Source organism: Pyxicephalus adspersus, chromosome 10 (genome assembly GCF_032062135.1).
Source record: "Pyxicephalus adspersus chromosome 10, UCB_Pads_2.0, whole genome shotgun sequence".
NCBI lineage: Eukaryota > Metazoa > Chordata > Amphibia > Anura > Pyxicephalidae > Pyxicephalus > Pyxicephalus adspersus.
The window spans coordinates 49,508,077-49,522,949 of record NC_092867.1 but is presented as its reverse complement, the minus strand read 5'-3'; the positions used below and the strand labels follow the sequence as shown (position 1 = coordinate 49,522,949).

Sequence of the window (14,873 nt, the reverse complement as noted above, 5' to 3'; positions counted from 1 at the left end):
TAGTTAGGTGTCATTGTAACCAAACATTCTTTGTATGTATCTGGTAGTTTTCTGTCATTAGACATCTTTAATACTTATTTTATAGTCGCATTATTGTCATTGAAAGAGAGCCCTGAACTGAGCATCCGGCTCGTCCCCTCCACTCGGTCTCAAGTGGTGACGTCGCTTGCTCGCCTTGCTTAAGCCCCCCAACCCCCCCAAGCGTCTCTTCACCATAGAAACGAGGATGTGGCGTCACGCGCCCTGGATTATCCTGCACGAGACTACATTTCCCGACATTCTCTGCGATTCTGGAGGCAGCTGAGCTGCTGCTGTGTATCGGGGCCTTTGTGCAAAGAAGAACGGAGGAGGCCAGGTACAGGGAAACCCCTCACAGTGCAAAGGACTGGGGGTGTACGGGCTGATGGGGTTATCCTCATTATGTATTTCTTTCAAGGGGGAGGGTTGTCTGTTATTGTCACCTTTACTTACTATCAGACAGGGTGGGCAACTCCTCCCACATTCACTGAACCTGTCATGTCACCGTCTCTTCAATAGGGGGGGGGCAAAATCCAGATGTGTATGTGGAATGCATTTGTGTCAATGATATGAATATATTCCAAATGTCACGTTTAGGTTAACTATGCTTATCCCATTGCCCCCCCCCCCCCCCCCCCATTTATTTATTTATATTCGTGGCATTGCACCATCCTGATCTTTTCTACAGGGGCCCATGGGGTGAGGATCTGGTCTGTTCTTACACATGGGGTGAGGATCTGGTTCAGTCCCACATACGGGATGAGAATCTGGTCCGGTCATCCACGAACCTTTGGTGCTGGAGCTTCATAGACTTCTATAAGGCTAAGTACTAAGGTGTGCTAACCCCATACAAGTCAAAAAGAAAGAAGACTTGGTTGTGGGTCAGTGCCAGTCAGATATTGGTGGAGGGGGCAGTGGGTTAGATCCGATCTGGCTGTGATGTTGGGGAAGGGAAGGATGAGCCTGCATTGCTCCAAAGTGCTCTTCTTACATTGGTGTGCTGTATGCCACCTTGTCAAAAATAGTGCTTTCTCATTAGTTGACCAATCATTTGATACAAGTTGGCAATCCTAACACAACCACCTCACGATAATGCAGGGGAAAAATACATTAGTTCAGATCTCTGTCCCCACCACACTGACCTCTTCATAATCTTCAGGGAAGAGAATTGTGACCTCAATGCTACAATAACAGATACAAAGGTGTCTGTTTTCATATATAATCCATGCTTTGTCTGTATTTACATGCCGCCAGAGGGCAGAAGTAATGAACTTCCACTTGCTCATTGTTAAATTGATGGCATTACACGAGGATGATGATATAACAGCTTTTAGAACAGAATTGGGGAATGAAGATGCATGAAAATAAAATATATTATACAACCCACAGGGTCGTCTTTATTGTATACCTTTCTAAGGAATATATTTTTTACAATTGTCAAAAAAATAGCAGGAAAAGGTGGTTAGGGGGGAACTGTGGGGACATGTGTGATGAGAAAAAAATGTAAAAAGCTTGTAGCTTTCATGTAAATCAGTTAAATTTGTGTCAGAAATATCTTGGTTAAATAGCGCCTGCCATTCACTTATTTGTCCACTTGGCGGTGCTTCGTTTGTTTTCATTCTGGACTATCGATACAGCATAGTAGTTGTTAAACGCCTTGACAAGCCAGAAAGTGAAAGCAAACACAGCAACACCTAGTGGACAAATAATACACTAGCCTTTTTTTAAGTTCCGGGACCTACTCCTACAGATTTCTCCCCTGTCCCCCAAACCTTTGACAATTCTATCGTAAAGGGGCTTGGCAAATACTTAATTGCAGTCCAGGGTTCCTATTATTTTGAATCAATTGGATCAAATTGAAATTAGCAAATTGCCTCTGATGACAGAGGAATCAGTGGTTGGATAAAGTTTTCTAGTTCAGGTAGTCCCCGGGTTACATACGAGATAGGGACTGTAGGTTTGTTCTTAAGTTGAATTTTTATGTAAGTCAGAACATGTACATTATTTTAATAAATGCAAATAGGACAAATGTTTGTCTCAACATAATATTAAGCAGTGTGGTGTCAGTTACTGTATAAAATCCTCACTGTGGGTTAATCACAAACAAAAAAAAAAAAAAAAAAAACTTTAACTTCTAAAGCAAGTTGTGCTTTGATATGCAAAAAGAAACAACTGCAGAGTTTGTCTTGGTCATTAAAGAGTTATAAGAGGTTGCAGAACAGCAAAAGACTTTCTTCTGCAGGTCATGCAAACTGGCCCCCCAACCCCATCAAGCCTCTATCCTGCACACAAACGAACAGGGAAGCCCCATTCGTATCTAGGAGTCGTCCCTATGTTAAATGTTCCCAGTGCCACTTACATGACGGAGGGCGGTGCAGACAGTGCTGTTTACATGTTGAAGGGTGGTGCAGACAGTGCCGCTGACATGATGGAGGGCAGTGCAGACAGTGCCGCTTACATGACAGAGGGCGGTGCAGACAGTGCTACTTACATGACGGAGGGCGGTTGAGACAGTGCCGCTTACATGACGGAGGGCAGTACAGGAGTGATCTTAGCATGACTCAATAGTGGCACTCTATAGTATTTATTCCACTCCTTCCTTTCCTGGCAGAGAAGCTGGAGCAGCACAGACAGCAGACACTCCCAGAAAAGAAGGGTCTGTGATTTGGGAGAAGGAATCGTGGCTGTGCTAAGAAATTGACTCTTTATAGAGTAGTGCAAAGGTTTAGGTTGGTGATAGGTTCTCTTACATTCTGCTTTGTTGAAGTTCAGTGTTCTATAAAATATCTGCATGTAGGTAAACTTTTGTAGTTTTTTTGTATTTTTTTAGCTTGAAGATCTAGAAGGCCATCCAAGCGGCCCAATACTACATGGAAACAAATCTTAGCTTGGAAATTCAGCAGGACTTCCAGACCATGGACAAGGAGAAGAGTAACGTGACGGAAAGGATCTTGAGTCTGGTTTTCGAGATCCTGTATCTGCTTCTGGAAGAGGTGAGAGAATGAAGCTGACCATTCATTTTACAATCTGATAGTAGACAACGATTTGAAGGGTCCTATAGAGCTCTATCTAAGGGACAATGAAGTAAAAAAAGGGGTTAACCCTTCTCACCCAAAGTGAGGCAAACAAGTTGGGCTTTTTGTACAGTTAAAACACTTATGTTTTTAAGTATAAAGTTAAAAATCACAAGTTCCACTTCAAAGTTTGCTTATTGTGTGAGACCGATACATTAGACATTTCAACGTGTTTCACTGACTTTCCTGTTTCTTCAGTGGATATTGGTTGGTCTAGAGTCTTCAAATTTAAAACTTGCATGCAAAGTTTTTCATCCTCAATAAAGCCAGAAAGACGCTGCTCCCATTCTTTTGTTGTCTTGATGCCTTGTGATGCCTTGGTGGTCTCCTTGTGATATTATCACCTACTATGATTGTAATTATGCCATGCTTGTTTCTTCACTAAGATTTTGATGTTTAATGGTTCTTCACCAACCGATTTTCCCTGAAGAAACAGGAAAATCCCCCGCCAAATGCTTTGGAATATTTATTCCCCTGTTCATACTTCCTATTGTTCAATATTCTTGTGAATGTGGCAAAAAATCTTAGAAATACAGATGTAGGTGGGAACCAACCTATCTCTAATAGATAAACTACTACTGTATATCTAAAGGATATTTTTGAGAATAGACTAGAAGAATGGGTTACAATTACAATTTTATTTTGAAATGGCTGTTACTCAGGAAACAAAAAACAACACAAAAATAAAAATAAAAAAAGCAGCCTGGTCTAGGAGATACTTGGTTACTCATCTCAAGCTTGTGGGCACTGAGTTTGAACTTTTCTCCTTTTAAGGCAAGTCATCAGCATTCGACCGTAGTGTGCCAGATACCCACGACCCCTAGTGTGCAGTGGGGTTTTTAGTATAGTCCGCTAAATCAATACAGAACATAGTGGGGACCAAAGGGAGTGCATAGTGGGGGACCACCACTATCTCTAGAAGGTTGTCACTTTTACCAGCTTTTTGCCAGCCAGGGGAGAAATAAGAGAATTCTTTTTAAGGCTGCATGTTTTTACATTTTTCCTTTAAGCAATGGGGTCTATTTGAGGAACCCACTGATTTTTTAATCTCCACCTCCAAGGATTACAAAAGAGAAGTTGAAGTGGTATTAGTGCCTACAGGATAAAGCAGATCTATATATAGCATAGTGGACACCTAATAGGTATTGGCTACACAAGACTCTACGTAGGTAGTTAGAAAATGCCTATATCTGTCTAAAAATAATGTTTCCTTCTACTTAGTCCTTCATTGTTTTTACAAATTAATCTCTTCCAATAAATAGGATTATGTCATTGTGAAGGAGTCCGGAGTCCACATGAAATACAGTGATACCATACAGAGACCTTTGGTGGAGCCTTGTCCTGAGTCACAGAGGAACACCAGCAAAAAAATCCTTGAAGTCACCAATAAGATAACTGCGCTGCTAACAGAGGAGGCAAGTTGTGCTAGAAGTTATGCAACATTATCTGGTAACATAGTGTTCTCCCAGGCCACCTTGTTAATTTCCATGCTTCAACTTGAATCTGATAGCAGCTTCTCTCCCAATCCCACATCCCCATATGCAACACAGGTTGCAATAGCACATGGAAATTCGCACTGGATTTCTTTCTGGTTTCACCGGGCTTATATATAGGAAGTTTATGCTTCTTCCCTTGGAGCTGTGACAAAGTATGGGAATAAATAACGAAATCTGAAAAAGGTGTGGGTTATGAAATAGCTCACGTAAAAATAAATGGAGCCTATAAAATAAATGGCCTGGAATGTGGCCTTGCCCACATTTGACCACCCAACTACGGTTTTCCCCCCTCCCTCGTAATAAAAACTTTTTTGGGAGAACACTGTAACAGAGGAGATATATCCAGATGTTGCCTATATGTTAGTTGCTTCAGCTTTCCATAAAATGTTACCATTATATACAGGAGTGGGAATATATAGAAGATGATGATGACCTTGAGAAGGAGGTGGACGTTAAGGAAGGCTATATGAAAAAACAGAAGCCTCGTTTGCAGGGTAAGATTCAATAAAGAAGACAACTGGAAACTAGCTGTGAAATAAAATGCCTAGCCCCCTTAAGTAAAACTCTAGGAATGCTTTTTTTATGTTGGTGAATAAATAGGAAAAAAAAAGTTAAGTCCACTTTTGTGCTTCTGTTGCTGCAGAAGTGTGAATGGGTGGTGCTAGGTCCAGGGTTTAATTATTTTGTTGTAGAATACAAATTGCTCAGGTTAGGCTGTGCTCAGACATGAGCCAACCTTCTTGGACAAACTCAACACATTTTAGGATCCAGTACCATTGCCCCTTTCATCAAGACTTACAATTCTGTACAATCTGGAGAAAGAGTTATGAATTCTGACAAATCGATCTTCTAATGGCCTTTTAAACCATTAGCTTCTGAGGTTTTACCAATTTTTTTTATATTTTTGCCTTGGATTTTAAAACAAAGCGTTATTGTCATGCTTTCTTTTTAGCTATCCCATAGTTCTCCAGTAGTTCTGTGCAACATATTGAATGTTTGTAAAACAAAGATTTCTCACATAGAGCACATATATAGCATACAACCATAAAAACACTTAAGATATGGTTATGTATCTCAACAGTATACATTAAAACCTTCATAACAATATGTATTACAACATGACAGATACACTTTACATACCATGTCACCTGTTTTGTGTAACCTCCAATTAATTCTCTTTCTATTTCTCCTAAACAGTGTCACCCACAAGCAGTAATGAGCCTGTAGAGTTCCACCCAGCTTCTGTTCCTGTGTACATCAGTAAAGACCGAGGCATCATCACAGTCAGCCCCCACAACTCCTCCTTCAAAGTGGTCCAAGGCAGCTCAAACCCCACCATTGTCACAGCTACCTCTTCGCCAAGGGAAGGCTTTAAGCTCCCTGAAATTTACATTCACATTCCAACTGATCAAGTTGACTATGATTCCATTCCTAACAACTTCACATCTTACGTTCCAGAAACTTTCTCAAGTTCAGACATCTGTAAACCTGTGGTTATTGGTGGTGAAATGTCCCGGTCTAGTTTTCAGGATAAACTGAGACAGACAGATTTTATGACTGTTAAGATTAAAGAAGAACCAACAGACTGGGTTGAGGAACATCTTAGAGAACAGGAAGAGGAGGAACTGATGAAGCACATGCCTCACAGGTCAGAAAATGAGCCAGCACTGTATACAGAAAGTATTACTGGGTCCAACCATGTAACAGGTTCGTATGTAGCCACCCACATAAAGCAGGAATCAAATGCATATGAGCAAGAGAGCTACTCTCAGTCACAAGAGCACTCAGACGACAATGAGAACTTTCTAAGCACAGGTAGCGTACCGACTAGCGCAAACTCGCATTTAGATTATGTGGCATCATGTGTCAAAGTAGAACCTGAAGATGAGGTAACATGTGAAGAGGATGTTATCATGAATGTAGCCAACAAACGCATGTCTCCTGCGTCTTCTTTCCTGAGAGGACATGCTAAGGAGATCTCTTACAAATATTACTCGGCCCATTCTATCAATACCCAACCAGAACCAGACAATCCAGAAAAGCCCTTTTCCTGTTCAGAATGTGGCAAGTGTTTCAAATACAGCAATCTGTTGATGCACCATTCCAAGTCCCATCAGAAAAAGCCTCTGATCTGTTGCGAATGTGGGAAGCAGTATTCATGTAAGACCGAGTTTGAGATCCATAGAAGGATTCATACAGGTGAAAAACCATTTGTGTGCTCAGAGTGTGGAAAGGGCTTTCGGAGGAAGTCGCATATGTTGCGACATCGACGCATCCATGGAGACAAACAACTCTTTCCCTGTCCACAATGCACCAAGTGCTTCCACCGGCTAGATGTCCTCAACCAACACCGTAAAATACACAGGGCTAACCCGCCAATTTCTGATATGGAAAGCCTGCATGCAAATAAAATAGACAACTCGTCGTCCAACAGCCATGAAGAAATACTAATTCAAACCTCATCTGAAGATTATGAGGAAAACATAACCTTTGCCTGTCCAGACTGTGGGAAGTGTTTTCATTCTTTACATGTTCTCGAACAACATCGTAAAGTACACAAAGCCAACACTTCTGGTTCTGACGTCGAAGACAATGACAACCACATGCAAACAAATGATGAAGAAAATTCTCAAAACCCATCCACAGTATATGAAGAAAAAGTCGGCTTTGCTTGTTCAGAATGTGGTAAATGCTATAATGTACTGTCACAGCTGGAGAAGCACCAGCGAGTACACATGGGAGAAAAGCCATTCTCATGTGCTGAATGTGGAAAATCTTTTCGGTTTGAGGCCCTCTTGGAGTTACACTGGGGAAGCCACATTGCCACGATATCTTGTCCAGAGTGTGGCAAAAGCTTTGCCAGCCAGAGTCTTTTAAACTACCATTTGAAGGTCCATGCAGGAGCCAATGAGTGCGTCTGCTCGGAATGTGGAAAAGAATTTCCTAGCCGGTCACAACTCGTTGACCACTACAGGACTCATACAGGAGAGAAGCCTTACATGTGCCCTGAATGTGGAAAGTACTTTAGGCGAAAAGCACATGTGGTCAGGCATCGCAAGATTCACATGGGAAATAAACCGTATTCTTGCCTTGAATGTGGAAAGTGCTTTGAGAGCCATGAATTTCTGACCCGTCACACCAAAATGCATCGGCGGAAAAGGCCACACTCATGTACTCAGTGTGGCAAAAGTTACACTAAAAAATCTCACCTTTCTCGTCACCAGCGCACCCATGCTAAAGAAAGTCCATACACTTGTAAGGAATGTGGTGAGTGCTTTCAATACGCAGCTCTCTTGAATCAGCATGTAAAACTCCACACTGGCCAAACCACATGCAACTGTCCCGTTTGCAACAAAAACTTTAGCTCCCAGTTGGCATTGGCCAGACATCAGAAGACCCATTCCAAGGAGAAGTCTTTTATTTGCATGGAATGTGGAAAGAGTTTTAACTTCTACTCCCACTTCATGAGGCATCAAGCCACTCACACAGGGGAAAAACCCTATGAGTGCCAGGAGTGTGGAAAACGGTTCACCCGTGATGCACATCTTGTTCGACACAGGCGAACCCACAATAGTGAAAGAGCTTTGCAAGTTTGAGAAGAACTTGACTTGTTTAGATAATAAATTATTTATTACCTTTTGTTAGTTTTATGTTCTTCAGTTATGTTTTCTGTAGCATGGGATACAACGATTTTTGGTATTGTTTGTGACTACTTGAAATCCTAAATAAATACTTGTTTTCAAAGGGGACCTTCTATCTATGAACAGTGGAGGGCCAAACTCAAACTGGAGAAATCCATTTACTGGCAGACAGCAACATCATATGTGATGGCACCTGGGGACAGACTAATAGAAATTATGTGCAAGTTATTGTTAAGAAAGGCCAGGACCTATTGTTAAAATATTTTTTTTTGTTTGTATAATCAGTTCTTGGATCTATTAGTGTCCTCTGTGCTATCTAAAATCTTTTGTTTAGATGAAAATAAGGTTATATATGTCACTACGAGAGCAGTCAAGGAACTGAAGCCATACAGAGTTAGTTGGTAACCTGAAAAGTACTGCACTACGCTGTAATTTTGTAGTTGTGGATGTTTGAGTGTGAAGGCACAATGTTACCCTATGGTTCTTTATTACTTCCCTGCCATTTTTCTGTGCTAAAAGGGCATCTACCCACCCTCTCCTTGAACTTATAACAGTCTACGAAACCTAATGGGGACCTGTCAGGACAGCTACCATCAAATATGAAGCTCCCATTGTCCAATTTCTAGAGGCAGCATTACTTCCAGGGAAGGCTCTTAGTTCTTGATTATTCTGCACATGTTCTTTGCTTTGGAACTAATACAGAATACTTGCTTCAATGTCAGGTATACATTTTATCTGTTCATGGTAGCCTTACAAAATGGCTTTTGAGGTGCCACCTATTTTGGGCCAGTAGCACCTAAAGTGGTCATGGGATTTCATTAAAATTGTAGTAGACATTTTGCCAGAAGTTTACACTAATGGGCAAGATTGATTAAGGGTAGTTTAAGGAGATCAGATTGATGTGTATAAAAAAAAGTCTAAAAATAAAATGTGTAGTATATTGTATCACTTGCTACATTTTCCACAAATATTTTTACCTAGTTTATTATGTTGAAATCTTTTCAGGAAGCTTACTGCTTCACATTTCTGTCTGACTTTGGCAGGCCACTGCCTTGCACGTAGAAGTTGGTGGTTTTGGCCTGTCATGCACAGCTCTTAACCGAGACTTTAGTAGGTTTTGTCAGTGCTAAGTGTTCTTATTGTCTCCAGAATATTTCTAACCTCTCATCGCACCTCCCACACCATTCTGTGCTTTTTCAGACACACAGGGCAACTGAAAACCAGACACACAGGGCAACCGAAAATCCTAGGCTGTCTGCACATGTCAAAGCTAGCAGCAATTCATATTTATCGGTGCAATCAAGTGTAATCATTTACATTTCCTAAACCACATTTGTGTAGCAGTTTTTCTCACACCAAAGCAGGTTTAAAAGTAGACAGCTAGCTTTCTAAAATAACTGCCCTCCTGACAGGTCTTTTTTAACCATTTTTAGCTGAAGATATTTTTACACTCTTCAACACTCATGTATTCATGAGGCATGAGTCTAATGTGTGCGGTGGAAGGAGGATTTCCAAGTTCTTTGTTTTTCTGTGTGAGCTTCTGCTGTATCCCCTCCCTCTAAATGGGGTCATTCTAAAAATTTACTTATGTTAAGGCTTATGTTAAGTATGCCTAAAGGGTTTATTAGCATACCAGTGAAGTTCTCTGATTTGTTCCCTTTTGATCTGTAAATAAAACATTTAAAACATTTTGGTACATCTGTTTAAAAAGTGCAAGATGAGAGTTTTGTACTTGTCTAAAAACCTTTTTCTTGAAGCCCATTGAAACACACAGTAAGTTTTGTATCTTCAGGATATTCTACACCCTACAAGGGGCTCAGACACTGTCAAACAAAACTCATGGCTATATATACAAACAGGAAGAAGGAAGCTTAGAGACTTTTAAGGCATCATATCATACCTAACAATTCAAAAACATATTCAAGTGCCAGCAGAACCTTATTTCAATACAAATTTTAAAATCACGTCTCCAAGCATATATATCTTAGCATATATCTGTACATTTGCAATCCTATTGTAGTAAATTCTGTACGTGTTTCAGGGATTCTTAGTCTGATTTAGGAGTCACAATGAAATCTCTGATTCTAAATACAAATTCACAACATAGTTTTCAAAAATATTAATATTTGTTTACAAAAAAATATTTATATGTTTGTGAATTTGATTATTTTTATTAAAAGCTCACGATTAACCTAGGATAGCCTAGCGGAGAACATGACCATAAACACAAAGGGATGGGAACTATATACCTCAATGGATTCCAAGTAAAGATACTTACAGTAAGTAAATTTATCCATTCATTGAAAGATAAAAGAAGTATTTTACTGGGATGATTAAAACAGTATACCAGGGTAGGCATAACAGCAAACAATGGCTAGCAAGTCACAAACAAAAAGTCCTGGTAGATATTTTTTCAAAAAATGAAAGGCCTAGTCCTTGAAGAACCTTCTGGCAAATTAAAGAATGCCTCAAAGTATACCAAAAAATCACAGAGGACAAACACAAGAAGTACACGGGAAGCTCTACGTATAAGATCCCATCCAAGGCTTGGAAGAACTGTAACTGGTATATAACAACTAAAAAGGCTAAATCTGAACTACGTAGGACCTTCCTATCTTCATACAATAAAAAAAAACACGTTCTGGCCTCGGCTTCTCCCAGGCCATGAGAGAATTTCAGTGTCAGTATCAGAAGATTCAAGACATTTGGACCATCTCAGATGTATTGCCCAGCAAAGCCCACACGACTGTTCTCTCAAGAAGTGGCACATTGTGATTACTAACATCACAGTGAACAGGTTGTAGAAAATATTTTTTATAGTTCAGTTAGTCTTTAATGAAAGTTTTTCTTACAGGTATTACAGAACAAGGTAAAATTGAAAAATTCATAATAAAGAACGAAAAAATAAAATACTAAAACGAGTTTGGGGAAGAAAATTACAACTAGATATCCAACTAGTCCAATCCTTAATCAGAACCCAAAGCACTTCTATTTAAACAACAGGCAAGGTCACGTTAGGACCCTGGTCACGTGCCCAAATCTCAAGTGCCCAAATTTAATAATAATAATAATAATAACTAGATAGGTTACCAACCTATCGTAACTATAATCAATAATCAATTTCAATCTGATACAACAACATAGTACCATCGTAACATATTAAATATTTATCGTTTGACTTTACATAGTGGATGTCGTAACCAAATATCTCATTTGCTAAGAAAATTCTCATATGAGGTGTTTATAGAAACTAGTACATGCACAATAAAGATTTAAGTCATTAATTATATCTATATGATTTGGGATACGGTTATCTTTCCACAATCTAGTAATGTGTAATTTTGCTATTAAAAGTATTTGAATAACTATTTTCTAACTGTGTTTGGAAGCTGTTCAATAGTAATATGTAATAGTGCCCATTCTGGAGTAGGCAAAGTCTGTGTGAGAGCTAGCTCAGAGATCATTTGGAAAATGGAATTCCAATAAAAAAGGTCCCAGTGATTCTCGCATCTGGTAGCTTTATAAGTTTCTTTAAGGAATTTAGCCCAATAAATTTGTTAATCAAGGTCTCTAAACCATTTTTGCATAGTAGTAAAAGTTAAAAAGAATTCCATATTTTCACTTAATATGTTGTAAAATTTTCATATACTTTATCTCTGTGTAGAGGTTTGTTGGAAATATGTGCTTAAAGTCGCATCCATTTGGATCTCTGTATTTAGTGGAGTTGTTTGAATAAAATGTTTACATAGGTACATAGTAGTATATAGTAGTAGTATATAGTATATAGTAGTAAATAGTAGGTACATAGTAGTAGACATAAGTCCATCAAGTTCAACCACTAGGGAAATAAGCATATCCCAGATATCCCCCGGATGTTCCCTGGATCAACAATCACTGTTATTTTTACTTTAAAGCCTTAAATCCCAGTTATATTCTGTGCTTCTAGAAAAACATCCAGCTTTTTCTTAAAGCAATCTATAGTTGCTGAAACTAGTTGTAGGTGCGCAAAGAGTGCCCTCTTGTTCTTTGTAATGATCTCAAAGTAAATAATGGGGAAGACAGTTTTCTATATGGACCGTTTATATATTAATACAAGGTGATCATATCCCCCCTTAAACGTCTCTGCTCAAAGGAGAATAGATTCAGTTCAGCTAATCTTTCCTCTTAGCTGAGCTCCTCCATTCCTTTTATTAGTTTTGTTGCCCTTCTCTGCACTCTCCAATTCTACAATGTCATTTTTGTGAACTGGTGCCCAAAACTGGACGGCATATTTCAGATGTGGTCTGACCAATGCTTTGTACAGGGGCAGGATTATGTCTTGATCTCTGCAGTCTATTCCTCTTTTAATACTAGAAAATACTTTGCTAGCTTTAGATATTGCAGCTTGGGATTGCATGTTGTTATTAAGTCTATGATCTACTGGAACCCCCAGATCCATTTCCCTTTCTGTCTCCCCCAAATGTATTCCCCCTAGACAGTATGAAGCATGCATGTTGTTAGCCACCAAGTGCATACCTTTACATTTATCTATATTAAATGTAATTTGCCACCTGGCTGCCTAATCAAAACAGTACATCCAGGTCTGCTTGTACATTATAGACATCCTGTTTTGGACATAATTCCATTACATAGTTTGATGTCATCTGCAAACACAGAAATGGTACTTTTAATCCCAAACTCTATATCATTTATAAGGATGTTAAACAGTAAAGGTCCCAACACTGAAGCCTGGCATACACCACTAATAACCTTAGACCATTCAGAGTATGAATCATTAATTACAACTCTCGGATGCGGTCTTTAAGCCAGTTCTCCATCCATTTACAAATTGAATTTTCGAAACCTATTGACCCTAACTTGCATTTTTACCGTCTGTGGGGTACAGTGTCAAATGCTTTAGCAAAGTCCAAGTACACTATATCAACTGCTAGTCCACTATCTACCTGTTTACTTACTTCCTCATAAAAAGAGTAAATTTCTTTGACAACTTCAGTTTTTTTGAAGCCATGCTGACTATCACTTATAATCTTATTTTCTAGCAGAAACTCCTCTATGTGGTTCTTTATCAAACTCTGTAGGACCATTCCAACTATGGATGTTAATCCATCCAATCCATTGGTACCTTGCCAGTGACTAAAGAGTCTCTAAAAATTAGAAATATGGCTTTGAAAAAAACAAACTCAGCTCTTTGAGGACACGTGGATGTAATCCATGGTGTCCTGGTGCTTTGTCAACCTTTTTTTTTCTCAGCTGTTTCTCAATCATATCAATTCTGAGCCATTGTAACTGATTAAAGGCAATTTAAGAATTTGGACTTGAGATCTGACATTTCCTTTGTGTACACAGAGCTAAAAGAAGTTTTTAGTTAATCTGCCTTTTCTTTATCCCAGTTACCAACCCAGCGACATACTTTAAGGGGCCTACATGCTCATCTGATCTCTTTGCTATTAATAAATTTAAAAAATTTGGGGGGTTTCTTACTTTCCTTTGCAATCTGTCTTTCATTTTGAAGTTTTGCACATTTTATCTTTTTTTACATCTTTTGTTATATTCTTTATAGTTTTCAAACAATGAAGGTGACCCTTCATTTTTATATTTTTGGAATGCCCTTTTTCCTGTTACTTATTGCTTTTTTAACATCAGCTGTGAGCCACAAAGGTTTTAATTTTAGCCTCCTAAACTTATTGCCCATTGGAATATATTTTCAGTGTGCTTTTGTAGAACAGACTTGAAACATTCCCATTTCTGTTCAGTGTTCTTTGAGGACAATATTGTCTCCCTTTCCAAGTGAGAGACAGCCGCCCTTAATAATTGGAAAATTTGCTCTCCTAAAATTAAATGTTTTTATCTTTCCTTTTTTTGCTTCCTGTGTACTGCTTATATTCAATTAAATCATAAAATGGTCACTGCTACCAAGTTTCTCTTTTACAGTTAGGTCCATAAATATTTTGACAGAGACAACTTTTTTCTAATTTTAGTTCTGTACATTACTATTAATTATACAATTAATTTTAAATGAAACAAATCAGATGCAGCTGAAGTGCAGACTTTCAGCTTTAATTCAGTGGGTTGAACAAAAAGATTGCATAAAAATGTGAGGAACTAAAGCCTTTTTTTCACACAATCACTTCATTTAAGGGGCTCAAAAGTAATTGGACAATTGACTCAAAGTCTATTTCATGGGCTGGTGTGGGCCATTCCTTCGTTATGTCATTATCAATTAGGCAGATAAAAGGCCTGAAGTTGATTTGAGGGGGGCAGGGGGTTTGCTTGTATGTAGAAGATTTTGCTGTGAACAGACAACATGTGGTCAAAGGAGCTCTCCATGCAGGTGCAACAAGCCATTCTTAAGCAGCAAAACACGGATTTTATTGATGAATCAGGGGCACTGTCTGCTCAAATCCAGCTAAATGCGGTCAAATTGATTGAGAGGCGTTTCATAATACAGATGGACAATGACCCAAAACATACAGCCAAAGCAACCCAGGAGTTTATTAAAGCAAAGAAGTAGAATATTCTTGAACGGCCAAGTCAGTCACCTGATCTGAACCCAATTGAGCAAGCTTTCACTTGTTGAAGACTAAGCTTTGGACAGAAAGGCCCACAAACAAACAGCAACTGAAAGCCACTGCAAAGCATTAAAA

General features: G+C 39.0%; 1 protein-coding gene across 2 annotated transcripts; it reads left to right on the top strand.

The window, feature by feature from the left end:
- Nucleotides 1-273: 273 nt before the first annotated feature.
- LOC140339395 (uncharacterized) lies at nt 274-8,373 on the top strand. 2 transcript variants are annotated; one of them, XM_072424094.1, is made up of 5 exons: nt 274-355; nt 2,849-3,011; nt 4,355-4,507; nt 4,992-5,082; nt 5,786-8,373. In XM_072424094.1, exons 2-5 carry the CDS (start codon nt 2,889-2,891, stop codon nt 8,182-8,184), a joined length of 2,766 nt encoding a protein of 921 aa, XP_072280195.1. In that variant the 5' UTR covers nt 274-355; nt 2,849-2,888; the 3' UTR covers nt 8,185-8,373. The 2 variants fall into 2 exon arrangements, with proteins under 2 accessions (XP_072280195.1, XP_072280196.1); XM_072424095.1 differs by lacking the exon at nt 274-355 and having other exon boundaries at nt 2,299-3,011.
- The last annotated feature ends 6,500 nt before the right edge of the window (nt 8,374-14,873 follow it).

Bases quoted from the DNA above. Each gene is read 5' to 3' on its own strand.
- LOC140339395 (XM_072424094.1), top strand. From the start codon at position 2,889: ATGGAAACAAATCTTAGCTTGGAAATTCAGCAGGACTTCCAGACCATG. The intron at 3,012-4,354 runs GTGAGAGAATGA...TCCAATAAATAG, and splicing joins TGTATCTGCTTCTGGAAGAG to GATTATGTCATTGTGAAGGA. The intron at 4,508-4,991 runs GCAAGTTGTGCT...CATTATATACAG, and splicing joins CTGCGCTGCTAACAGAGGAG to GAGTGGGAATATATAGAAGA.